The sequence below is a fragment of the Tympanuchus pallidicinctus genome, unplaced genomic scaffold, assembly GCF_026119805.1.
Source record: "Tympanuchus pallidicinctus isolate F22 unplaced genomic scaffold, pur_lepc_1.0 scaffold23, whole genome shotgun sequence".
Taxonomy (NCBI): domain Eukaryota; kingdom Metazoa; phylum Chordata; class Aves; order Galliformes; family Phasianidae; genus Tympanuchus; species Tympanuchus pallidicinctus.
The window spans coordinates 5,083,306-5,108,476 of record NW_026294740.1 but is presented as its reverse complement, the minus strand read 5'-3'; the positions used below and the strand labels follow the sequence as shown (position 1 = coordinate 5,108,476).

The following is a 25,171-nucleotide window of genomic DNA, read 5'->3' as shown; positions in this document are numbered from 1 at the left end:
GCAGCCCGAGGTCAAGGTCTCCATCAGCCAGTTCATGTCCTATGTCCACATGAGTGTGAAGGAGATGTCCCAGACCTACCTGGCTGTGGAGCGACGCTATAACTACACCACACCAAAGACCTTCCTGGAGCAGATAAAGCTCTACCAAAACCTGCTCTCTAAGAAGAGGAGTGAGCTTACTGCCAAAACTGAGAGGCTGGAGAATGGCCTGACAAAGCTGCAGAGCACGGCCTCACAGGTGGGCATGGTCCGGCTCCATCCTGAGGAGGGATGGTGGGCACGAGAGCAGGGCTTGGCCCCACACAGAGCTCTCGGTTTGGGCAGTGGGGCACGTGGGCTGCTGGGGCACAGGTGGCAATGCAGCCCCCAGCCGAAGATCTCGCTGGTCCCATCAGGGTTTGACGGTGCCCAACCTCTCCCATCCCCCCCTTGCTCAGGTGGATGACCTGAAAGCCACGCTGGCGGTCCAGGAGGCAGAGCTGAAGCAGAAGAATGAGGATGCAGATAAACTGATCCATGTGGTGGGCGTTGAAACGGAGAAGGTCAGCAAGGAGAAAGCCATCGCTGACGAGGAGGAGCTGAAGGTCCAGGCCATCAACACGGTAGGTGGCCCTGGGCAGCACCCGCTGGTGGCACTGAGTGCTCCATACCCGGCTCCGCTCGGCACGCCTTGCCCCTTCCTCCTCCACAGAATGTGGCTGAGAAGCAGCGAGCCTGCGAGACCGACCTGGCCAAGGCTGAGCCCGCACTCGTCGCCGCACAGGAAGCCCTCAACACGCTCAACAAGGTACGAGAGAGCACAGCGCTGTGACCGGGTGCCCCGTGCCTGGCAGTGCTCAGCGTCCCGTGCTCCCTTCCCAGAACAACCTGACGGAGCTGAAGTCCTTCGGGTCCCCTCCGCAAGCGGTGGTGAACGTCACGGCAGCCGTGATGATCCTGACGGCTCCGCACGGCAAGATCCCCAAGGACAGGAGCTGGAAGGCGGCCAAGATCATGATGGGGAAAGTGGACACTTTCCTCGATGCCTTGAAGAAGTTTGACAAGGAACACATCCCCGAGGCGTGCCTCAAGGAGTTCCAGTGAGCACGTGGCTGCTGCCCCTGCGGCACGGTGCCACCCGTGGGACCCAGGGCGGGCTGTGTGCCCACGAGCAGGAGGTGCAGGGCTGTGCCCCCCCCCCCCCCTGCAGGCGCTACCAATCGGACCCCACCTTCGACCCAGAGTTCATCATGTCGAAGTCGACAGCCGCGGCTGGGCTGTGCTCCTGGTGCCTGAACATCGTCCGCTTCTACAATGTGTACTGCGAGGTGGAGCCCAAGAGGCTGGCGCTGGAGGAAGCCAACGCGGAGCTGGCGGAGGCGCAAGACAAACTGAGCCGCATTAAGAAGAAAATTGCGGTGAGTGTGCGCTCCCCCGGGCCGGGCGGCTGCAGGAGTGCGGCTGTGTGCCTTGGCTGCTGTCCCCATGGCTATGGGTTGACGAGAAGCCAGTGGTGAATGAGAGATGGTTATCGCTTGTGCAGCCCCAGCCCGGCTGCAGCTGCGTCTTCTCAGAGAGCGCTGAGCTCCTCGCTCCCGCTGAGTTCTCTCCTGGCGTTCTGCTCACTGCGTGGTGTTCTGTGCGAGTGGGAGCCAACAGCGAGCGCGTTGTCTTTTGAAGGACCTGAATGCCAATTTGGCAACTCTGACTGCGCAGTTTGAGAAAGCGACGGCTGAAAAAATCAAATGTCAGCAGGAGGCTGATGCGACCAACAGAGTAATCACGTTAGCCAACAGGTACCGTGCAGATGGGCTCTGCACCGCCTCCCCCTGTGCTAAAAATCCCCACTCCTGAGCGGGGCCACTGCAGGGAGTGGGGCTGTGCAGCCCCTGCCCACCGCAGCAGATCAGGGGTGGTACCAGCCTTGCCCCCATGCTATGCTCAATGTCTGCAGGCTGATCGGGGGGCTGGCATCCGAAAACGTGCGCTGGGCCGAGTCGGTAGAGATGTTCAGGGAGCAAGAGAAGACGCTGTGCGGGGATGTGCTGCTCATCTCTGCCTTCGTGTCCTACGTCGGCTACTTCACCAAGAAGTACCGGGCTGAGCTGATGGAGAAGTGCTGGGTGCCCTACCTGCAGGGGCTGAAGGTGAGCGGCTCTGAGTTCCCCGGCTCTGCCCCAGCACCGAGGGGCTCACGCTGCTCCGGGCTGGGGCTCCAATGTCCCATCTCTTTCAGGTGCCCATTCCCACCACGCCGGGGCTGGACCCCCTCAGCCTCCTCACCGACGCTGCCGACGTGGCCACATGGAGCAACCAGGGGCTGCCCAGCGACCGCACCTCCACTGAGAACGCTACGATCCTCTGCAACACGCAGCGGTGGCCGCTGGTGGTGGACGCCCAGCTGCAGGGCATCAAGTGGATCAGGAATAAATATGGGGAGCAGCTGAAGGCCATCCGGCTGGGCCAGAGGAGGTGGGATGGGGAGGGATGGGGTGGCTGGGACGTGTTTGCCTGAGCTCCACATAAGCCCAGCTCCTGCCCACTCACAGCTACCTGGACACCATTGAGCAGGCAGTTTCTGAAGGACACACGCTGCTGATTGAGGACATTGGTGAGACGGTGGAGCCGGTGCTGGACCACCTGCTGGGTAGGAACACCATCAAGAAGGGCAGGTAGGCTTGCAGACCGGTTGCTGCTCTGTGATGCCTATTTGTGTCCCTTTGCACGGCAGCAGCTCCACACAAGAGCTTTGGCCACATCCTATACTTCTCACTTTCCCTATGCATTTCCAGTGGGGGGGGACTTATAGGTGATGGAATGTTTCTGGTCATTTGATAAACATGTTCTTGTGCACACCTGCAGGATAAATCCAGATAAATGGGGAGGGGGGGTTTGCTTCTAGCACACACAGGTGTGTGCTCAGTTGTGGGGCTTGTGCTGAGCCCCTGACCCCTCCCATTCACCTCCCTGTCCCCATCAGGTTCTCTCTGGCATGAGTTACTGCCAATCGCACAGAAATTAACGTAATTACCCTAACAGATACATTAAGATAGGAGACAAAGAAGTGGAGTACCACCCGCAGTTCCGCCTGATCCTGCACACCAAGTACTTCAACCCGCACTACAAGCCTGAGATGCAGGCACAGTGCACACTGATCAACTTCTTGGTGACACGGGAAGGCTTGGAGGACCAACTGCTGGCCGCTGTGGTGGCCAAGGAGCGTCCCGACCTGGAGGCACTGAAGGTGGGAGCCCACATGAGCTGCTGGCACTGCAAGGGCTGCATGTACTGGGGCTGCTGAGCCCCCAGTGATGGCAGCAGCGGCACCACAGCCATGGCTCACACCTCTCCTGGGTGCTGTGTGCAGGCGAATCTCACAAAAAGCCAGAATGAGTTCAAGATCCACCTGAAGGAGCTGGAGGACTCCCTGCTCGCCCGGCTCTCCGCTGCCTCGGGGAACTTCCTGGGGGACACAGCGCTGGTGGAGAACCTGGAGACGACAAAGCGCACGGCCATAGACATCGAGGAGAAGGTACCTGGGCAGCACGGGCACAGGGCGATGCTGCAGGGCACAGCTGTAACACTCCACTCCTGTGCCTCAAGGTGAAGGAAGCCAAAGTCACAGAGGTGGAAATAAACGTGGCCAGGGAGAACTACCGGCCAGCAGCAGAACGAGCGTCCCTGCTGTACTTCATCCTGAGCGACCTCAACAAAATCAACCCCATCTACCAGTTCTCCCTAAAGGTGAGCGTAAGGCGAGGCAGCAGTTGCTTTCTGTGGAGCAGGGGTTGGGTATTTCATCATTAACTCCTCTAACGAAGCTCTCAGAAGCACAGCACTGAGCCCACCCTGGCTCTCCGTTAGGCATTCAATGTGGTCTTCGAGAAAGCCATCCAACGAACAGCTCAGGCTGAGGATGTGGGGCAGCGGGTGATCAACCTGACAGATGAGATCACCTACTCAGTCTTCATGTACACCGCCCGCGGGCTCTTTGAGCAGGACAAACTCATTTTCCTGGCCCAGGTTGCCTTCCAGGTAACGTGAGCGAATGTGTTGGGTTTCTGATGTTTGGTACTGGATGTGAATTTGTTATTTTAGACACATTCTCTTTTACTTCCTTGCTACCCTGCCCTCCATCAGAGCTTCTTGCTGGGGCTCTGAGTGGAGGGGCTCCTGTGCAGCAGCCACCAGCCTGTGCTCTTGGCTCACCAGGTGCTGGCCATCAAGAAAGAAGTGAGCCCAGCAGAGCTGGATTTCCTCTTGCGCTTCCCTTTCAAGGCCGGTGTCACATCCCCCGTGGACTTCCTGCAGCCCCAGGGCTGGGGTGGCATCAAGGTTGGTTCCAGCTCAGGGCATGGTCTGAAGTGCAGCACAGCGGTGGGTTGAGGATGAGCTGCCTCCCCCCCAAGATGGGAGGCAGCACCCAGCAAGGAGTTGTGTGTGCAGGTCCTCTCAGAGATGGATGAGTTCAAGAACCTGGACAGTGACATCGAGGGCTCCGCCAAGCGATGGAAAAAGTTTGTTGAGTCCGAGGTGCCTGAGAAGGAGGTGTTTCCCAAAGAGTGGAAGAACAAAACAGCACTGCAGAAGCTGTGCATGCTGCGCTGCATGCGGCCCGACAGGATGACCTACGCTGTCAGGTGCCCACATTGCACCAACAGCCACCTGCAGCCAGCACGTGTCCCCAGCTCACGGGTGGGTGCTGCTTTCCTGCAGGAATTTTGTGGAAGAGAAGATGGGCAGCAAGTATGTGGAAGGCAGGAGTGTGGAATTCTCCAAGTCGTATGAGGAGACCAGCCCCTCCACACCCATGTTTTTCATTCTCTCGCCTGGAGTTGACCCTCTGAAGGACGTGGAAGCCCTGGGTAAGCTGGGTCCCAGCTGCACTGCATCTCACAGGCAATGGGGTCAGTGCTCTTTGAAGCACTGCGTAGCAGGAGCTGCTCTATGCTCCCATCAGCACTAACAAAGAGCCAATTCCTCCCCTTCCAGGCAAGAAGCTGAACTTCACCATCGACAACGGGAGGATCCACAACGTCTCTCTGGGGCAGGGCCAGGAGGTGGTGGCGGAGCAGGCGCTGGAGGTGGCGGCAGAACAGGGGCACTGGGTCATCCTGCAGGTGGGCACAGCCGTCACCACACAGCGGTGACACCTCTGGCATCCCCAGCCCGAGGTGCAGCTGCCTTCTGCAGACGTCCGGGGGGAAACCGAATTTCAGAGCACACAGCACACGTAGGGTTTGTGTTGCAGAACATCCACCTGGTGGCCCGCTGGCTGGGCGCGCTGGAGAAGCGCGTGGAGCGGCACAGCACGGGCAGCCACCCCGACTACCGTGTGTTCATGAGCGCAGAGCCAGCACCCAGCCCCGAGGCACACATCATCCCACAGGGGCTGCTGGAAAATGCCATTAAGATCACCAACGAGCCGCCCACCGGCATGCACGCCAACCTGCACAAAGCCCTCGATCTCTTCTCCCAGGTAGCCGTGCTGCTTCCCTGCACTGCTCCCTCCCAGTGAGCAGTCTCACATACAGGGAGTCATAGGAGCTCGTATAGATCCAAAGTGTTGTAATGAAAAAATGGGGGCAATGGTTAACCGCTTAGAGATGGAATTGTATGTGGGTTTGCTTCATTATTGTAAATGTACACTCCTCAGTTCTCCCCCACGTGGGTTCTTCACTCTCCGGCCCACTCTCGCTGCCGTTCCCCTGCAGGACACGCTGGAGATGTGCAGCAAAGAGATCGAGTTCAAGTGCATCCTGTTTGCACTCTGCTACTTCCACGCGGTGGTGGCGGAGCGGCGCAAGTTTGGTGCTCAGGGCTGGAACCGCTCCTACCCCTTCAACAACGGGGACCTGACCATCTCCATTAACGTCCTGTACAATTACCTGGAGGCCAACCCCAAGGTAAAGGGCCACGCAGCAGCCCTAACACGCAGCAGAGCAGCCCTGGGAGGCCTGCAGCCAGCTGATGGCAGTGCCTCTGGGTAGGTGCCGTGGGATGACCTCCGCTACCTCTTTGGTGAGATCATGTACGGAGGGCACATCACAGACGACTGGGACCGGCGGCTGTGCCGCACCTACCTGAGCGAATACATCACTGTGGAGATGCTGGATGGGGAGCTGCAGCTGGCCCCGGGGTTCCTGATCCCACCCAGCATGGATTATAAGGTAGGGAAGAGCATTCTCAGCGCAGGAGGCCATACTTAGCATTACAGTTTGCTGTGGAAAACCACCGCTCTGGATTAGCACACGCTGGTCAGAGTTCCCTCACACAACCCAAAGCTGGAGTGTAGGAAAAAAAGAAAAAGCTCTTCTTTTTCCATCCAGTGGAAACATGCAGCATCACTGGAAAAACAGCTCCTGTGGCTGGGGTGGTAAGGAACAGATTTGAGGTAAGACAAATGGAAAATCATCCTAAGTAACGGCAGGCAGCTGTGAAGCACCAACAGCAGGAAGTGATGATGCCTTTTTCGAGGTGGAAAGGAAATTTGCACTTATGTGTACATATCTGCTCAACCCGTGCCCAGGGCTACCACGCGTACATCGATGACAATCTGCCACCAGAGAGCCCCTACCTTTATGGCCTCCATCCCAACGCCGAGATCGGCTTCCTGACCGTCACCTCCGAGAGGCTTTTTCGGACCGTTTTAGAAATGCAGCCCAAGGAATCTGATGCTGGAGGTGGCTCAGGTGCCTCCCGCGAGGAGAAGGTAAGTGAAGATGTTGCTGCTTTGGTGCGGGTGGCTGGCAGGGGGGACAGAGCTGAGCAGGGAACACAGCTCAGCATCACAGCGGGAGCTGCAGAGGGGATGCTGGCACAGCAGCAGGCTCCACAGAGGGCACACAGCCCTGCCAAGAAGGTTCTGTTGGAGCGCGTTTGCACGGGGCCCCATGCCCAGGCTCCTCACCCCACTTTCTATTGGCACTGTAAGTGAACACCAGCAGGAGCTTCACCCTCTACAGCTGCTGAGGAAGCAGAGCCCAGAGCCACAGCACACACAGCAGTGGCCGTGGTGTCCCGGGGACCCCTTTCCCCCTCCCCTGGTCCCACCTCAGTCCCAGAGCAGGCAGGCCCCGCTCACCCAGCACTGAGCACCATCAGCTGCAATCCTCCACTCACCTCAAGAAACCCAAAGGGTAGAAATGCTGCCCTAGAAATGCTGCCCAACCCGTCTGCCTTTGCTCAGTGTGAAACACTGAAGTTACCCAAGGCAGCAGCGCTCAGAGCTGGGCAGAGAGGTGCAGTGGCATAACACAGGTCACACGCTGTGCTCAGTAGATAAAGCACGCCTCCTAATTTCCACACATGAGAACAACTACTAAAAACACAGACTTTTTTTAATTTTAATTTAAAAAATGAAAGCTTTCCTCCTGGCTCCTTTGCATTTATACTTGAATTTCAGTCTCCTTAGCTTCCTGGCTATTAACAACGAGCTGCAGCTTTTTAAGATCCAGGAGCAGTCAAAGAGAGGAGCAGGAGTAACAAAGGAGGAAGCACAGGAGAGCACAAAGGCAGAGAAAGAAAAAAAAAAACCTTACTGCCTTTTAACTGTGAACTCACTGCATTTTTCCTTAAATAACAGCAGGTTTATGTTCTACTTTTTCCAGGTGAAGTCAGTCCTAGATGAGATCATGGAGAAGCTGCCAGAGCCATTCAACATGGCAGAGATCATGGCCAAAGCAGAGGATAAGACACCATACGTGGTGGTTGCCTTCCAGGAGTGTGAAAGAATGAACATCCTGACCCACGAAATCAGGCGCTCTTTGAAAGAATTAGACCTGGGGCTGAAGGTAGGCACTGCTGGAAGCACCTTTCCCTGCCCAACCCTTTGCTGTGATCTGCAAATAGCTGCTGCTCGTTTCAGAGCCCATCTTGTACAAAGCACTTTGCTGCCTGCCTTTGTTTTTACACCAGCCCCGTGCTTTGTACAGGGCTTGGAAGTAAACACTGCCATCAGCCTTGCTCCTTCCAGCTCCAACTGCCCCAATTCTTGTCTTTTTTAAAGGGAGAGCTAACGATTACATCAGACATGGAGGAGCTGGCCACTGCTCTCTTCTACGACAGCGTGCCTGAATCCTGGACGCGTTATGCCTACCCCTCTCTTTTCAGCTTAGGAGCTTGGTATGCAGACCTGCTCCTTCGTATTAGGGTGAGCAGATTTCTTTTGAAGACTAAAGCTGGTGGAGGAAGTAGATACCACAGGAGATCAGGACTCACTGGTAGTGAACTGTTTTATTTTTCAGTGTTAGTTTAAGCAGTTTAAAGCACCTGCACTGTTATCCCAATGAGAGCCCATTAGTATGTGACACTGTTCTGAAAGAACATGACTAATGTAACATTATACACCTCAGAAAAAAATAGATATGTTTAATAAAACCATGTATTTAAAAAAGAAACAACAGCAGGAGTTACTACAATCCAAATGAACAGTTGGAGTTGAATAGCTGCAGTGCAATCCGATATTTATTCATCTCTGACCACACCACCCCAGCTGCCCAGCACCTGAAGCTCAGCTCTGTGACATCAGAGCTGTGCTCCACTGTCCAAAGGCCAGGCTTTGCTCTACAGCACTTTGCTGTTGTGTTTTCCAGGAACTTGAAGTCTGGACAACGGACTTTGTGCTGCCTGTGACGGTGTGGCTGGCAGGGTTCTTCAATCCCCAGTCTTTCCTCACTGCTATCATGCAGTCCATGGCTAGAAAAAACGAATGGCCACTGGACAAGATGTGCCTTTCAGTGGAAGTGACCAAGAAAAACAAGGAGGATATGACAGCTCCACCCAGAGAAGGCTCCTATGTACACGGATTATTCATGGAAGGTAAAAGATTACATCCTGTAGGAGATGTTTCAGGCACAGAGAAATCAGAGCTAATAACTCTTGCAAACACAGCAGGTGTGAATGCTCACTAACTTACTAAATATGGGGCAGCTTTTACAAAGCTCCAAGCAGCGGAGCCTTCATCCCATGCCAGTGTCAGACACACACCAGCTGAGGGCAGCAGCAGCCCGGTTTTCATGCAGAGTTTCACCAACCAGAAACTAAAGGCAGGCTGCCCACTGAGAACCTGAGGACTCAGCGGCTTTAAGCTGCACAGTTCTAACAAATAAATACATTTCACTACTGTCTAACGTGCGGGTAAGACAAACCAGGAAACTCAGAACATAAATAATTACTGCTAAAAAGAACGAGAGGGGATGAGATGGCAGTAACAGCAGAGCGCCAAGAGTCAGCTTAAACAAGGGCACAAGTCAGACAGCTACCGTAGCTCCCACCACAGCCAAGTTCCACCTCCCCCTAGGCAACTGCCCTGCCAACCTGCACTGAAGGGCAGAGCGGGGGCACAGTTGGTTCAGACATCCCACACACAGCAGGGCAGAACGCATTCATGAGTCGCAGTGGGACGCCAACACGTCAGCCCCAGCGACCCCCCAACCACGGCCCCCCAACCTTCAGACTTGACCCTCTGCAACCCTGCTGCTACAACAACCCCTGCCCACCCGTTAGTAGTTAAAAAGCAGCCATTTTGAAGTGCAAATGCATGGGGCTGCTGGTACCATGACAGCTGTGTCTCCGTGCAGGAGCTCGATGGGACATCCCTTCCGGGGCCATCGCAGACGCTCGGCTGAAGGAGCTGAGCCCCACGATGCCAGTCATCTTCATCAGAGCCGTCCCTGTGGACCGCATGGACACCAAGAACGTCTACGAATGCCCTGTCTATAAGACACGGATGCGAGGTCCCACCTACGTCTGGACCTTCAACCTGAAGACAAAAGAAAAAGCCGCCAAGTGGATCCTTGCTGCTGTCGCTCTGCTTCTGCAGGTCTAAACTCCCATGGCCTGGAAAGCAGCAAAGGCTTTCACTTGCCCCAAACCCCTCGTGTAACTTAGCCCAAGCATTAATAAAGACAGTGCAGGAACTGCTGTTGTGTGGACAGTACTCTTGCAATGCACAGAGTTTCTCAGGATGGATACTGGCTTTCAGTGGGTGGTTTCTTATAGAGCATTGGTTCAAGCCAGGCTGCTGAAGCGAGCCTAACAGAACAGCATGCAACCACCCAGACTCCCTTCCTTCTCAGAGCTCTCCTCCTTTTCACAGGTATGTGTTTGATCACTCAGTGCTAACTGCAAGCAGAAGTTTATCAAGCCATGCACAGCACATATTCCTGCACGGAAATATTTGTTTACATCAGATAGAAAAAAAAGGCAGATTTGGCACAGATTGTCCCCAGGTCAACCTGCACAACCCACAGATCCCAGCACCTCTGCCTGGGACCAATGGGACCCAGGCAGTCCCACGTACTGTGGAACACTCACCTTTCTGCCACAGAGACAAACCTTCACAACCTCCACCTCCCAGCTTTCAGATGAAAGTCAGCTCTGAACCACTGAACCTCTGACAGTGGAGTCCTTTTATTTCTGGATCACAGAATTTGCTCTACTCTTTCACAGAAAATAATTTCCATCAGCAGCGTTGCCAGTTAAGTAGATGAGAGCTGCTCTGGCCATCACACAGAAGCCAATGCCCGCCTCTTTGTTATAAAATAATCAATCTGTTATAAAATAATTCTCCAAAAGAACAGCAGAAAAACTCACCCAAAGCTGCAACTCTGCTTCTTTCAAAAGAAATTCTTGATCAGAGGCGTTACCAGTTTCACCCACAGCTTCACGTGCCGACTTGGCTGCTCAAACGTTGATGACGACACAACACCTGAGCAGAGGTACAGCTGCTCCTGCTCCTGTACAGAGAAAAATCATCCCAGGAAATTAGAAGCGTTTAATTAGATAGAACAGCCTGTAAGACAAGGCAGAAAACTGGCCACGATCCTGCCAGGATTCTCACAAGCCTGAGCATAAGAGCCTCATTCCATGCAGCTCACAGAGCCGTGAAGCCACCGAGGAGGCAGCACAGGGGCTGTCCTGCCACAGCTCTCCTTCTGGAAGTAACTGCACTAACAAAGTGATCCTCAACAATTAGCAATTTAACTCTGCAAACAGCAAAGGCAGAAGGCTTTGCCTTTGTGTGCCTTGAAGCTCAGCCCTCTTACAGCTGTAGTTTCAGAAAAATCCTAAATCCCTTGCTGTAATTGCCAGAAAAGGAAACCTTATCATAATCTCAAGAGACTGGCTTACGCACTCCTTTCTAGACACAGCTCAGGCACTGTGTTTTCAAATGAATATGCAGTCACGACTTCAACTATATTACCAGAAACACTTAGGCTTCTTCATTGTGTACACAGCACTGCTGAAGGAGGAAATGAGCCATCATGATGATAATACGTGCCCGTGTCACACGTGTAAGCAGATTTCTGATCCAACGTAGAAGAGGTTTTCCTACCAAAACCAGTTAGGTTTGTAGATTTGCAGGCAAACAAGGAGCAGATCATCTCCTGTAAGTCTGTACTTGATCTCTAGACTAGCTTAGTTGTCACAAACAACAGAAAGAACACAGAGTACAACGCAGACAGCAGGAACCAGGCATCGGAAAGGAGCACAGAAACACGAAGCAGGAACAGACAGAAGTGTGTGTGAGCCAAGTCAGCCTAATTTTAGAAACCCAGAATGCCACCATCAGTGCTGCTAAGAAGCCTCTGTGTCACGGTCATCTGATACAGTGAGGTAAGCTGATCACTGAAGTGAGAGCAGTTATCTGAACTGAAATTCGGAGAATGCTCAGCTCATTCAGTGAGACTCCCAGCCCCCCCTTCTCCTCAACCCCCTGCTTGAAAAATGCTGCTGATGTTTGGAACTGAATGCTGTACAACCAAAGGGGCTTCGTGGCACTGCACATGTTACATATGCACAAGTGCAATATTACAGATTACAGTTAAGAGGTGGCTGTTGCACATCAGCTGCAATATTAAAAGCTCAGTTGTTATTGAAAGGTTATTACTAAGGAGGAGGAAGCTTTAAAGGGTGAAAGAAAGAAATGTCAGACAGAAAAGTCCAGAACGCATCCGATTCCCTGAGAAAGGCACTGGGCATTCTGTTTGCTCATGTAACTGAAAATGGCATTTCAGCTGCAGTGCTGAATGGAGTTGTAATTTGCACAGAAAGAGAGAGCACTCCATTAGAGCCTGCGTCACCTCGGCATAAAGTCGAGTCCTCTGAACAAAGATCACAGAACAGTAAACAGCCAATCTCAGAATCAGCTTCCAGCAAACAGGAATCATTTAGAGCCTTTAAATCAGATCACTGCGTGCTGTTTGAGAAAATTCCTCTGTCATGTTTTCATTGATTCTCTCCTTCCATTAGAAACAAGTAGAGGCAAGATGTGAATTGAAATATTCAAGTAACTCTTCCAGTAATAGAATTGTTTTTGATTAGATACACTCTGACTCATTCTGTGGAAGAGCCCTGATGCAATAGGGCAATTCCCATTGATCTGTGCCTTCTTGTGCCAAGACTCAGCTTAATACAAGGCATTTTTCAGATCCTTGAGTTGCACACAGAGGCACCAAACCAACGCTCCTCGCATCAGAGCACTACAAGAGAAACTGCTGGGGACAATGTCAGCTCCCATAGAAGATTCAGAGTCAAGACTGACAGGGACTGGAGAAGCAGCAAGAATGCTGAACAGTCCAAGCTGCCTAATGAGAAAAGAAAAAGCCAGGATACTGAACATTAAGCCACTGAAAAATGCTTGTGTCAACACTAAGAGCTGCTGCATGTAATTTCGTGGGCAATGCAATCCAACCAGCCCAGAAATGCTCTCACTGTAGAAATTGCACTAAGATCTGCTGCCCTCATTCACCTCCACAACCACGGGCAGCCACCCAAGGGCTGCTTGGCACTCACAGCCCTGCAAAGGATTTCCCAAACGCCTGAGAAGCAAAGTCCCACAGAAGTGTGAGACGGGAGGTCCCGAGGGCCTGACCTCATCAGCTCAGCATGCAGCTACCTTGGCAATGCCCAAATATTGGGGGATAAGGCCTGAGAACGTGCTGCATGAGCAGCACACAGAGCCAGCAGAGCCCCTCTGTGTCTCTCAGCATGAGCCTGAGCACTGCGATGCTCGAGTTCACTGGGGACACGTGTTCTTTCCCATTATGGGCTCCATTTCCCAGAAACAGGCACTCGTAGCAGGCATCTCATCAATAGTCACTTAACTGACAGCTCCTTGAGACTTCCTATGCTCAAGAAGGTTTTGAATTATCGTGGCTGCAGGTTTTTATTGCAGCTGCGTCATCAGCATTCCCTAAGTGACCAACAAGCACAGCATCCACGTTATCTCCCCAGCTGCTTACCTGGTGGAGTTGCTGCTGCAAAGCTTTATTTTCTGTCACTATTGCAACCTGAGCTTCCAAGTCACGATGAACGGATCGATATCCAAAATTAGGAGACCCAATCAAGGTTAGGCAGGGAAGACTGCTCCCTGCCAGGTACAGCCAGAGGCCTGCAGGAAAAACAGGAGAAGAAAGGAAGTGTGGCAGACAAAGGAAATGACTGGGGTAGCCTCAAACAATTGCTTCACTTGGAAGAAATGAATTAAACACTTCAGATTGACAGCAGTGTAAGTGATCGTGACACAAAGCAAGCCCTCAAAACACGCTCCCCTGAAGTTGGATGGTTGTGTGATCCTCGGGGTACAGCTGCACAGCCTGCACTGTCCAAACGTGCATGTTTTTCACAGGGGCTGCTGGGTCGTGCCCTTAAGAATGTAAATGCACTGCACAGAGAGCCCCCAAAATTCAGAACGAGTAATTGTCATTAAGTTAGAGGTCATTTTGCAACACAGCACCTGAGATGCACTGACATAAGGCAAACAGCGTGTCAGTACCCTGCAGCAAAAAGAAGAAAACCTCCATCAAGGGGTGGAGTGCCACACAGGCACACGAGCATTGCAGCAGCCCGTTCCAGAAGCAGAGCGCAGTGAACAACTGCCTTCCTGGGACCTCACAAGACAGCGGCATGAAGAGGCGTCTTCCTGCTCTGACAGGTGAGCTCACATGAAAGCAGCACTGCTGAGAGAAGTGCTAATTACTACGCCCACTCGCTTCCTGAGCAGTGATCTTCCCCAGAAGATGAATCCAGCTCTTGCCAGGACCAAGGCTCACAAGGCCGCCCACCACGCAGCTCTGCCCTCCCCAGGGGGCGCAGCCCCAGCAGCTCCTGAGGGACGGCTGATCCCCACTGCCAGTCACACGGAGACTGCAACAAAGAAATCGCACCATAAAAACCACCTAGGCCTTAAAATAGAAGCAGGTTTCCTAACTCAGCCCCAGAGCAGTTCCAAGAATGCCTTGAGTAAGAAGCTGCCGATTCACCGCTGGTTCCTGTAACCTCCTCCCCGCCCCCAACATCACACGATCAGCAGCTTCACTGCTGCTTTCAGCTGCACCTCCAGGCCCTGAGCTGGCACTGCCCGTGCTGTGGCTGCCCCACGGTGGGGCAGAGGGGTGCAGTGGAAGGTGAGGAGCCCAGGAGGTACTCAAGCAGCAGTGTACCTCCTGCAGGCTGTGCCAGCAATCGTGGCAGCTGCACGATGCCCCAGCTGGGAGGATCTCTGCACACAGAGCCATGCCAGGCAGCAGCCACTGCCTTGCTCTTTCTAAGCAGCCCCATAGCAGCCCTTTGCTGTGTCTCTAGCTTTATGGCCACCTGGCAGGATCTGCTCAAACAGTGACTCACCTTTCCAGAAAGAGGAAGAGCAGTTTCCCGGCCACTACTCAATAGCAGCAATACAGGCTTATCTCAGAGCAAACAGCCACCTGCCTGGCACTCTGTCACCTGACACTAACATGGAAGGGACCCTAATCCCAAAAGATAGCCCTGCGTCACTCACAGCACTCCACCCAGAAACCTGCTGGTCCACACGCCTGCAGGCAGGCTCATCTTAGCACGTAACAGGCACTGCCAAGAGCCGTGCCCCACTCCAGGAGCCAGGCTTCCATGTGGTTACCTTTCACTTGCCCCAAGGTTTCCTCCTTTCTCCCCTTCTGCCCTGCCCTCTCTCACACTGCAAGACTCCCCAAAGAGCAGACAGCTCTGCTGAGCCCCTCGCACTGCTCCCAGAGCCCCAGGCAGCCCACAGCCTCCTGCTGCAGCACACAGAGCATGGGCAGGCGCCCTCTGGATACTGGGAGAGCTGCCATGCACAGCGAAGGCCAACAAGGGAAACCCCACTGGGAGCCAGCAGTGCCCGGCAAGAGGAGCAACCTACAAAGCACAGAGCCCTCAAGCAGGTGCTTCCTGGAAGGCAGCACACACAATGTTTCCAGCCAGGCAGGCACCACAAGGCACCGAGGCAGGGCTTTGCAGCTGCAGAGGCTGATGTCACTGCCACCAGGGCACAGCACGCGTCAGGAAGGCTCGCAGCTTCTATATATAGGCAACTCAGCAACACGTGTGTATTTTCTTTAGACAAGAGAAGGCCTACTCAGCAGCTTTCTCTCCCTGCCACCTCTGAACCTACTTCCCAACAGCCCCGCAGGAAGCCGGTTAGATAGAGGCATTCCCACAGCCCTTAACAGCTAATCTCAAACAAACAAACAGAGCTGAACTACTGGTCAGGGCGCTGCAGCAGGCCTGTGCTGGCTCAGGGTGCATCCTTCCACCCTTCTCACGCAGCAAACAGTGACAGTGCCCCTCTGCACAGCCTGGGGAAGCTGGCTGTTAGCAGTGGCAGATGGGGCACTGCTTACAGGAACCACGCTGCCCTGGGGGACCGGTGAGCCACTGCAGGAAGTGAGACAGTGACAGCAGCAGCAGGTGCTGCCACGCACAGCAGAACTGCCTCAGTGTGGCTGAGTGCTACTCACAGTGAGCTGCACACTGTACACCTCCCGCTGTAAGCAGCCAAGTGTCCTCAACTATTTGCATGACTTCATTCTACTGTGTATAATGTAGGAGTAGAATCAGCATCTGGATTTTCTGGAAGGAAAACTGAGAGAGACAATGAGCAACAACCAGTCAGGGCAAAAATATTCACACTTTGGTCAAGGTGGGCTTGTGACTGGCCTGAATGTGCTGTCAAGAAAGAACCTGGGGCCTTGTGCAGAAAGCTAGGATGACAGTACTTCATTTGTTTTTTGTTTATCATTTACATTTGTTAAGCAATATCCATTTCTCAGCAACTTCCCCTCCAGCTCCCAGAAGGCACAAGGGTGCACCTAATCAGTACCCTGCACTTCACCATGTGCCATAAAGGGGAGCTGGTACAAATTCTCTGAAGTGTGGGTTACCCCACAAAGCCCTGCTTCCAGGAAGACCCAGAATTCAGGACCTCAACGGGCCCACAGCTCTGGGCCCATGACAGAGCCATCATTTCTCCTTGCCCAAACCATCAAGAGGGATACAGGAATCACAATTACTACCACAATCATATATGCGTGTATCAATAACCATCCAGATGCCTTCTTTCACTCACACTGAGTGTGTGTGTCAACATCAGGAAGATTCTTGTATAATCCCTAGGACTACATTTAAATTGGAAATCCAGAGGCAAGATATGACTCTGCATGGTTATCTCCTGGCTGATTCAAATCTTCCAGGCTTAGGCAAGCAGGATGTTCAAATTTTGGCTGGGTGCTTTTGGAGGTTGAATCGAGACTCAGCACCCAACCATCCCCTCACCAGCTGCACAATCAAAATATATGCACAGCACACGTGCTTTCTGAACAAGTCCTCCTCAGAAACAGATATCTTACCTTTGGCATGGAAAGTCCATCCAGCCCTGGAGTACTCCTGCAGCTGGATCCTCTCCTGCTGGTGAAGGCAGCAGACCTCATTGTAAAACTGGTGTTCTATGTAAACGTAGGCAGAAGGGATGGCACCTGCCACCCCTTTGGCACCAAAAAAACCATTCACCTCTGGTGAGGCCAGAAGAATCCGATATTCTGCCCTGGTGCCCAGAATAAGGTCCATGTAAGCTTGTGTCAGGTTGAAGTAGCCCGTGGTGAGGTATATCCTGGCATCTCGTTCAGCCTCTGTCAGCAGCGTCTCTGTGACCATCTCATCTATTTGAATCCCAAAAGGTTTCATTTGTATTAAGGGATAGATCCACGTGTCAGGTTCTGGTTTCAGACCCTCAGATGCTTCAGAGTCATGCTGGGGTAACGTGGAGCTGCCTTGCTGGCTGCTGTGGAAAGTCTTTGCATGAAGGAGTTCTTGTCGTGTCCTGGCGGAGTCGATCACCTCCATCACTCTTCGATTTGCTATCTCACAGTACCTCACCTTATCTCCTGTAGGAAAACCAGGAGAGATCACGTCTGACACCTAAAGGTACAGAGCTTTGCATCACCTACTGAGTAGCCAGACACCAATATCAGAACAAGGAGTTAACACAAAATCATTCAACTCTAAGAGGGGTAGAAACTTGGCGAGCAGCTGCTCAAAAAACCCACTGTTCTCAGTATTCTTCCTTACTCAGCGCTCTCCTGATTCCCAGAACAGACTCAACTACAAGATACTAATTACCAAAACTGCACTACATTCACAAAACTTTCAGTATAGGTGCACACATCTAAAATTACAGACCTTGATACCAAGTTACAAATCGCTCCTTTCCTCTGGATCACATCATCCAACCAGGAAAGGAGACAGCCTCCTACCTTGGTAGGGGTGTACCATCCCCTCCATCATCTGGACTGTATCATCTTGCTGTAGCTGCAGAGACACATCTCCAATTGCATCCACCAACTCCGTGAAGAAGTCTGCAATCTCAGGAGAGTCCTGCAGGAGAACATAGCGGTCCTGACGATTGGTGAAGTACAAATCACTCAGGTTTGCACTAGGAGAGAAAAGAAGAGTTCCAGAACAGAGTACAGGCACACAAACTTGAACACCCCAGCCTAGGTTACAAATCTCAGCCTGCATATAATGAGACCAAAGCACAAATGTGCAATCTCCTTCTGGATCTCGAGGATGTGTCTTTCCCTTCTGAGAAAGACTCTTCCCTGTGAGAAGATTGTGTGAAAGACCAACGGTTGCTTTTCCATATTAGAAAAGCATCATTATGATCGTTATAGAGAGACCAGGAGCAAATAAAGAAGTCCAGACAACTCTGGTGGTGGCATCAAAAGCTCAGCTAAATCAACAATAGAAAGGCTTGAAGAGGAAAGGACTCACCCGCTCAGGATGACATTATCATCAAAGAGATACACCTTGATGTGCTGCAGCCCAATGGTCTCATTGAAACGCTCTGGAATCAGGAGCTTGAGAAGCCCACGCAGGTTGGGGGTGTGGAAAAGGGAGACACGCACTTGTTCAGGGAATCTCTGCAGCAGTGGGATCAGCATTGTGCGAGAATTCTTCCTGCCTGGGAGACACAGAGCTTTCACACACTGCTTCAGCACTGGGGGAGGAACGCGTGACGACGGCACGGCAGCTCCTCACTGCAGGCTGCTGGCAGGGCACAGTGCCAGCACCAGGCAGCTACAAGCATTTTTTTGCCTTTTGAATCCCCTTAGTTTGCCCTTAGGTCAGCAGTAATGTCGATATCTAGTCGTACATCTGTAGGTGAGTGGGCTTGGAACGGGCACCATTTCACACTCAGCACCACCACAGGCTGCAAAACATCACTGTGCTGCTTCCACTGCCCTGCTCCTCCTCAACAGGAAAACATGAAAGAGCACAAAGGACGAGGACGAATGTACTGAGTGAACCAGGCAAGCAAGAAAGCCCAAGCTGCACAGAGCACAGCATCTGACCCCGTGATCTTCTGGCTCCTATCAACTACTTCCTGAACAGGAGTTGAAAATTTTCTGGGAATACACAATTACTGGTAAACAACGGGACAGGTTTTGAAATTGATGTGATTTCAGCCTGTAGGTCCCATCAGCCAAGACAGCCTCTCTGAAAAATGACAGCATGTCCAGCCTGACTAAAATAAGCTTTTGAAGAAAGGAAGGTATCAGAATATCTACCCCGAGATCCCCTGGTGTAGTCAAGAAGAATGGAAACTCTGAGGTTTGGTGATTCATTTGCTTGCAATGATTTCTCCAGTGTTTCTTCTAAGCAATTCACCTGCAGAAAGAGATTGTACTACTCATTACAGAAAGCAAGTCAAGCTTTGTAAGGAAAGTGTTCAGAAACCAGGAGGTCAGTGGTCATGAAAGTTTCCACACCCTGAGTATTTCCTAGTCATGCAAAACACTGCTAGTTTGGGCACCACATCTGTCAGACTGCCATCCTACTCTATCAGCCTGAAGCAGCATAGGAAAAGGCATCAATTTTACAGGCACACATTCTTCCAGCCTCTGAAGAGCAATTAACTTCAGCAGAAAAAGTTTCAGCACCATTCCCAAATCACAGACTTTCATTACCAACAAAAAACCTTGGCAGGAATGCACAAATTACACAGAGGCAGTTTTATGCCCTGGCTACAAGTCTGTCACATACAAATTCCAGCCTCGTGTACAAGCCCAGACAAAACCAGGCAAAAACTGCTGTGCAGGACTCTGTCCACCTTTACCCTGCAGTGAAATTTGATTCTAACATAATAATTTGGCCAAGGTCAGACTTCTCCCTAAAGGACTTAGAGAATGCTTTTGTTTCTGGAAGGACAGGAAACAGGAAAGGTAAACAACACAAAGCAAAACTGACCTCTGTCTTAAATGCAGAGAGCTACTACTGAATGTGCATACTGCATTTGCAGGACAAAACACGGGGCTACATACAGACAAGGAAAATCAAGCATGATCCCCCAGTTCTGCAGAAGCCCTTGGAGCACTATGCCTGTAACCCCTGGCAGTCAGAAACACCCAGGCTGGTTCCTTCATATGAATTCATACACTCACTGGTTCCAAGGCTCTGTTGAAGGCTTAAAACAGAGCTGCATACACCTCCCTCCTCCATCCCAAGCATAAACACATAAATGCAGTGAAGAACCATGAGAAAGCTCTCAGTGAGAGGAAAAAGTGTACACAAGTAAATCTGTATGAAAGTCTTAAGGAAATCACAAGTTCATCAACTGCACCTCGCACACACAGCTCCCACACCTGCAGAACAAGATGCTTTCTGCAGAGGGAAGTGTTTTCTTTCTGCACTCACCCCCATTTCTCAACCCTCCTTCATACTCACCAGCTCCTGTTCAAGGAGTCCAGTTCCCAGGTACAGTGAAGCCATCACCACTCGCTGCTGGGCTGTTTTTATCTGCACCTGAGAGTAGTAGAAAATAAATTCAGATTCACTCACAGTCACTGTGATGGCTGGGATCTAACTGTTCAAACCACAGAAACACTCCAGTTTCACCTGAGGAAAAGCACAACCAAGTAACAGCACACTGACAGCAAGGATGTAAAACACACAGGTCTTTCTAGAGCAACATCAGCACCACTGCTGCACCCACAATTCAAGCAGGAAAAAAACCCCACCAATGTTCTCTGGAAAGCTGAGGAACTTGTCCCTTACTAAAACTCTTCAACACAAGGGCAGTGACACTGCACTAGCTGCAAGCTCTGGGCTGTATCAGTATCACACTAGCAAGCCTAGCTTTCATTCTGCTTTAAACCTCTGTATCCCACCCTGTGAACTAGTCAGAACCTGACTGGATCTAAATTCAGAGTTGCTCCCAGTCTGTGAGAAATCACTGAGTGGTGCCACAGTCCTCATGCTGCTCAGAAGCAAAACAAGTTAATGCTTTCCTCAAGATGGACAGCTGCTTAAGCAGGGACACGTTAGCTGGCCACAAGCAGCATCACAGCCTTCCAGGCCATCTACATGAAGGCTCTGTGCCAAGCATTTGCCCTCCTCCCTCGTTCCACCCGGGGGTGAGAGGAGATCTCGGTCAACAGAGCTCTCCTTCCCTTCTTTCCCCCTCCTCCTCTGCTCACCGCTGAAGCCAAGGGCTGGGAGCTGCTGGCTCACCCTACCTGCACAGCCCACACAAGGCCTGTAATCCAACAGCTTGCTGCAGCCCAGATCATGTTTCAGAAGCACTTGAACGCACTTCAAACACATGCTGTCAAAAGACTGGTGCAACCGTGCGGAACAAATCCTCACCTCAGCCCTGCTGCTTGTTCCCAAAGAACATTCAGACTTGGAACCCACAGCTTACCTTCAAGAGTTCATAGAATTCAGCTGGAGAAGAAAGCACCTTGACGTGAGAGCTGGAGATCCCAAACTCTGGAACCAGATTCCTGATCCACTGGAACCTGTGTGCTCCTTCTGGGCAAAGGGAGCAAGGCATGGCTGTGATCACTGGAACCGGCGGGGTGAGCAGTGGGGCCAGGAGAAACCATGATGATCTGTGAAGAGAGATGGAGGAATTCTGTGTGCCTTTGCTTCCTACAGACAGCCTCCAAGCAAAGGAGGAGCTGCAACCAGGGCCAACACATCCCAAGGATCCACAAAGGGAAGAAGGCTTTTCCCTTTCCATATTTCACAGAAACCAAACCTAGAAATAGAAAACCATATGCAAAAGGTGGCAGGTGTTAACATCATCAGATGATGTCCCAGCTGGCAGAGGGAAACAACTCCTTCACCAGAACACTGAAGGAGGAGAGCAAACAAGTCAGAAGCTAAAGAGGCTGAGATGAGAACCTTCCAGCACCCACAAACAGGCGTCTGGCAGTGCTGCTCTCCCTGTCATCAATCACTTTGAACTCCTCCCCAGCTACACAAGCTGCAGCTCTGCCACAATGGATGCTCGCTGCCATTTCTAGCTTAGCTCTCAGCCAGGCTAAAGATCACACGTTTCTGTTCCAAGTAAAGACACTGTAAAAGTCACAATATTTGTAAGTCCCTTAATGAAACACACAAAACAAGCAGAGATCTAAAACATGCAAAGAGCCTGAAAGCAACGAAGTCCCAGCAGCAGAACAACACACCCAAGGACAACGTGTGTTTTGAGGGGGACACAATATGAGCTAAGGATCACGGCTGAGGAACTCATGGTTTCCTTCCACTCGCATTCTGTACAAGCACTAAAAGAAGGTCAAAGCTCCTCTCACAAACTCCAAAGTAACTACAGGGGAAGCAGCAGGAAGCTCATTCTTTAAGAAGCAATAACAAATTTCAGGGCTTTGAAGTCATTTGGAAAAGAAACCAACTTACTGCTGAGAGTCATGCTTAAGGGGATGACAAGAAGTAAACGGCGTTTGTTCCTCTCTGCAGGCTTAATACACATGCAAAACCATCCAGTCATACAATAACTCCTGGTGGGAGTTTGTCCACATGACAAAACCACATTTCAACACAATTAGCAGCAGTGACTCTCATGAGATCCAGGAATCGAGGAGCGAGGGACCAAACTCCATCCCCAAAGTGTGCAGGGAGCTCTCGGCTCTGCAAAACCCGCTCTCAGGAGCCCAGTGCCAAGCAGGACAGAGCGGGAGGAACGCCGAGCCCCACGGGGCTGGGGGGCAGCCACCAGCCTGCATCCCACCCCTCTGCCTTCTGCCAGCACCACAAACCAACAAGAAACTCGATTACGACCTTTACCAGAATTCGTGACGAGGAACTTTTAGGTTTTTACCATAATCCAAAGCCCGAATGACCGCAGATTCCAGGAAGATGATTTCACTCCTTTGCTTCACGATAAAACGCTGGATCTTCACAAGGTTTCCGAACACCCTTACACAGAAGCCAGGCAGCTTTCAGTTGCATTTCCTGGAAAATCCACTAGTTTGTCACTGACTACTCATTGTAACACAAGTCTGAGTCAGTTTGTGCAAGAATTCCTGGGATGGTGACTTTCAGCAGATCATGGGGACTACGCTCAGACTTGACATCCATGAGTGCTATTGACTTATGGCTGCTGGAAACAACTGGAATGTTCCACTGTAGATGGGGAAGGAGAAGGGGGGAGGAGGGGTTCCTTTCAAAGCAGAAAAGAAATACAAGAAATACTGGTTTTTAGGCACTCTCAAGTTCATCTTCACAGAACTTGCTCAGGACCTTGCTCAACTCGTGTCCCAGGAGGCACACAGGCTGCCACGCTGACACTCAGCAGCAATTTTTTGTTGTTTTTTTTTTTTGGCATTACACAGTAAGAACTAATTAATAAAGGAGAGAACCATTTTCCTTCTTACTCTGTGGGTCAAACCATACCTTCAGAAGCCACCACACAGAGGCCAGGAATCCACTTTCCCAAAGCACAATTCCAAGCAGTCACTTTCTGGCACTGCAGGTTAACCCACACCCTCACACCCAGCCCAGCTCCACAGGAGCCCCCACTGCTGCTGAAGGAGGGACCCCAGATTCCTTCCACACAGTACTGACAGCCATTAACCACACACTGACTTTTTTCACTGTCTCTGCAGCTTGGAGCACACCTACACTGTTTGATCTTTTAATTCACTGCAGAAATTTCAGTGCGTATTTAAGCTGCAAGCTTAAAACTTTTACACACACAGAGCAAATCAGGATTTTGCTCTGGCCAACAGCAGCGACAGCACAGCAACCACTATCAAACAGCACCTTCTGCCCACAGAGACAGAAGAAAAGTTCAAGCAACCACGTCAGTGCAGCACAATCCTTTTAGGTGCAACACGCAACAATTAGAAACCACGTAACATTATGAAGAAATCACCAAAATTCCACACTTCAACAAAGGAGTTTTCAGAGAAATAGAAACTGGTGACGGGGGGGGGGGGAACCCTTCCCATGTATTCCACATCATCAAGTTAACCGGAAAGAGAAAACAGATCTAAAGGGAACTCGCCTCCAATCTCTTCTGCATAAGAAGTTGGCCCTAAATATAAATGAGGGATTTTCTGTGTGTGTTCTATTTTTAAAAGTTGTGGTTTTGGTACACAGACTCACGATAGAGCTGAAAGACTTGTTTCAATGTAAAACCTCATCTGCAGAAACGAGAGGTGAAGTGAAACTGCGGGGTAAAGCACTGTGCTTTCACCCACGCACCATCACCACGCGGGGATCCACAAACTGCTCCTCTTTGAATTCAGCTGTGGCTTTCCAGGGCTCAGTGTAGTAATGCATCTGCATCAAGAAATGCTGATGAAACCAAAAGAGGAGTCTGCAGAGATGCCCTTAGCTTACACCAAGGACAAGCAGCAGAGCACAGGGGACAAAGAGCCCTGAGATGACTGCAAGCACAACCACAGCATGGCTGCTGTCCACAAGAAGACACTGAGGACGTAAATATGTGCTGTCATGGCGGACACTGCTGTTCAAGAGCAGGCCCCACTCATGCTGTGAGAGATGCTGCACTCACTGCAGCACAATACAAGGCCCTACCAGTGCTCTCTTACCAAATGCAGCAAGAAGTGATGCCCAAAGACCACAGAAACAGCCTTTTTGTTATTTAAGATGCAACAAAGCATTTTGTTTCACCATCTCTGAACCCAGCATGAGGTTCCAAGGAACTGTAATCACCTCTGCTGCTTTAATGGTTTAGTTTTAGCATGAGCTGTACATCCTAATTGCACAGCCCCACAGAAGCAGCAGAACACAACCAAAGGTACTGCCAGGACCATGGCAAGAGAAGCACAGCACTGCCCAGAGGAACACGGCAGTGTGAGGGCCCACACAAAGGGCCGCAGCCACCCCCCACAGCACAGCATGGGCACCCAGCACACAAAGGGCCGTCAGATCCCTACACTCACTACACTCCCCAGCCCTGACGCTGCCCGGGAGGTTTCTTCTTTCTGCTGCATGGGAAAAGCAGAAGGGGAGCGTCTGAGGGACGCTCACAGCACACCATTCCCGACACCGCCTGCTGCACGGCAGCGATGGGGCCATGCTGGGCACGCTGCGGGGGCATGCAGACACACTGTGCACACCCGGGCCCCGTTCCTCCAGCTCCCAGCCGGGTGCCGTGCAGTGCCCAGGCCCAGGCCGCGCTGCGGGGCTGCTTGCGTTAAGGGGGGCAGGGAACCCCCCGCTCAAGGGCGCATCTGAAACGAAGAACTCAAGAAGACGGCGCGAAAAGAGCCCCGCGTGCCTTAGGGAGTACGGGCACGGCTTCAGCTGCGCGCGGCGCACCGCGATCCTCCGAGCCGAGGGAAGGCAGGAAGGCAGAACCGCCGGGCGCGCCCTGCGGGGGAAAGCCGCTCCCCGCCCCCACACGGCGCTCGTGCCGCAGCACCGGCAGGACGGAGCGAGGGGGAAGGCTCCTTACCTGCGGGCGCGGCGGTCGCGGCCCCGGGACAGGCGGTCGGAGAGGCGGCCGAGCAGAGCGGCCAGACCCGGAGGACCCCGCGGCAGCCAGGCCGCCAACCTCCGCCACAGCGCCGCGCCCCCCGCAGCCGCCATCAGCGCCGCGCCTTCCGCTTCCGCCCGCTGCCAT

At 52.1% G+C, this 25,171-nt stretch overlaps 2 protein-coding genes across 2 annotated transcripts in view; one reads left to right on the top strand and one right to left on the bottom strand.

Moving 5' to 3' along the window:
* DNAH17 (dynein axonemal heavy chain 17) overlaps positions 1 to 9,891 on the top strand; it is a 27,552-nt gene extending 17,661 nt beyond the window's left edge. The window contains exons 56-80 of the mRNA XM_052687627.1: positions 5 to 238; positions 438 to 602; positions 692 to 787; positions 862 to 1,079; positions 1,190 to 1,397; positions 1,660 to 1,775; positions 1,934 to 2,126; positions 2,216 to 2,451; positions 2,529 to 2,651; positions 3,019 to 3,223; positions 3,347 to 3,511; positions 3,583 to 3,723; positions 3,844 to 4,014; positions 4,192 to 4,314; positions 4,426 to 4,619; positions 4,696 to 4,844; positions 4,972 to 5,099; positions 5,231 to 5,458; positions 5,694 to 5,885; positions 5,970 to 6,149; positions 6,509 to 6,691; positions 7,590 to 7,772; positions 7,988 to 8,131; positions 8,574 to 8,799; positions 9,561 to 9,891. Of these exons, the coding sequence (XP_052543587.1) occupies positions 5 to 238; positions 438 to 602; positions 692 to 787; positions 862 to 1,079; positions 1,190 to 1,397; positions 1,660 to 1,775; positions 1,934 to 2,126; positions 2,216 to 2,451; positions 2,529 to 2,651; positions 3,019 to 3,223; positions 3,347 to 3,511; positions 3,583 to 3,723; positions 3,844 to 4,014; positions 4,192 to 4,314; positions 4,426 to 4,619; positions 4,696 to 4,844; positions 4,972 to 5,099; positions 5,231 to 5,458; positions 5,694 to 5,885; positions 5,970 to 6,149; positions 6,509 to 6,691; positions 7,590 to 7,772; positions 7,988 to 8,131; positions 8,574 to 8,799; positions 9,561 to 9,808 (4,449 nt within the window). The 3' untranslated portion in view covers positions 9,809 to 9,891. The remainder of the gene's footprint in view (positions 1 to 4; positions 239 to 437; positions 603 to 691; positions 788 to 861; positions 1,080 to 1,189; positions 1,398 to 1,659; positions 1,776 to 1,933; positions 2,127 to 2,215; positions 2,452 to 2,528; positions 2,652 to 3,018; positions 3,224 to 3,346; positions 3,512 to 3,582; positions 3,724 to 3,843; positions 4,015 to 4,191; positions 4,315 to 4,425; positions 4,620 to 4,695; positions 4,845 to 4,971; positions 5,100 to 5,230; positions 5,459 to 5,693; positions 5,886 to 5,969; positions 6,150 to 6,508; positions 6,692 to 7,589; positions 7,773 to 7,987; positions 8,132 to 8,573; positions 8,800 to 9,560) is intronic.
* On the bottom strand, positions 8,196 to 25,171 carry PGS1 (phosphatidylglycerophosphate synthase 1). Its single transcript, XM_052687554.1, has 10 exons — positions 25,004 to 25,171; positions 20,978 to 21,167; positions 20,002 to 20,079; positions 18,846 to 18,945; positions 18,049 to 18,238; positions 17,532 to 17,710; positions 16,629 to 17,162; positions 13,227 to 13,375; positions 10,576 to 10,718; positions 8,196 to 9,742 (listed from the first exon to the last, which is right to left on the bottom strand). Exons 1-9 carry the CDS (start codon positions 25,135 to 25,137, stop codon positions 10,599 to 10,601), a joined length of 1,674 nt encoding a protein of 557 aa, XP_052543514.1. The 5' UTR covers positions 25,138 to 25,171; the 3' UTR covers positions 8,196 to 9,742; positions 10,576 to 10,598.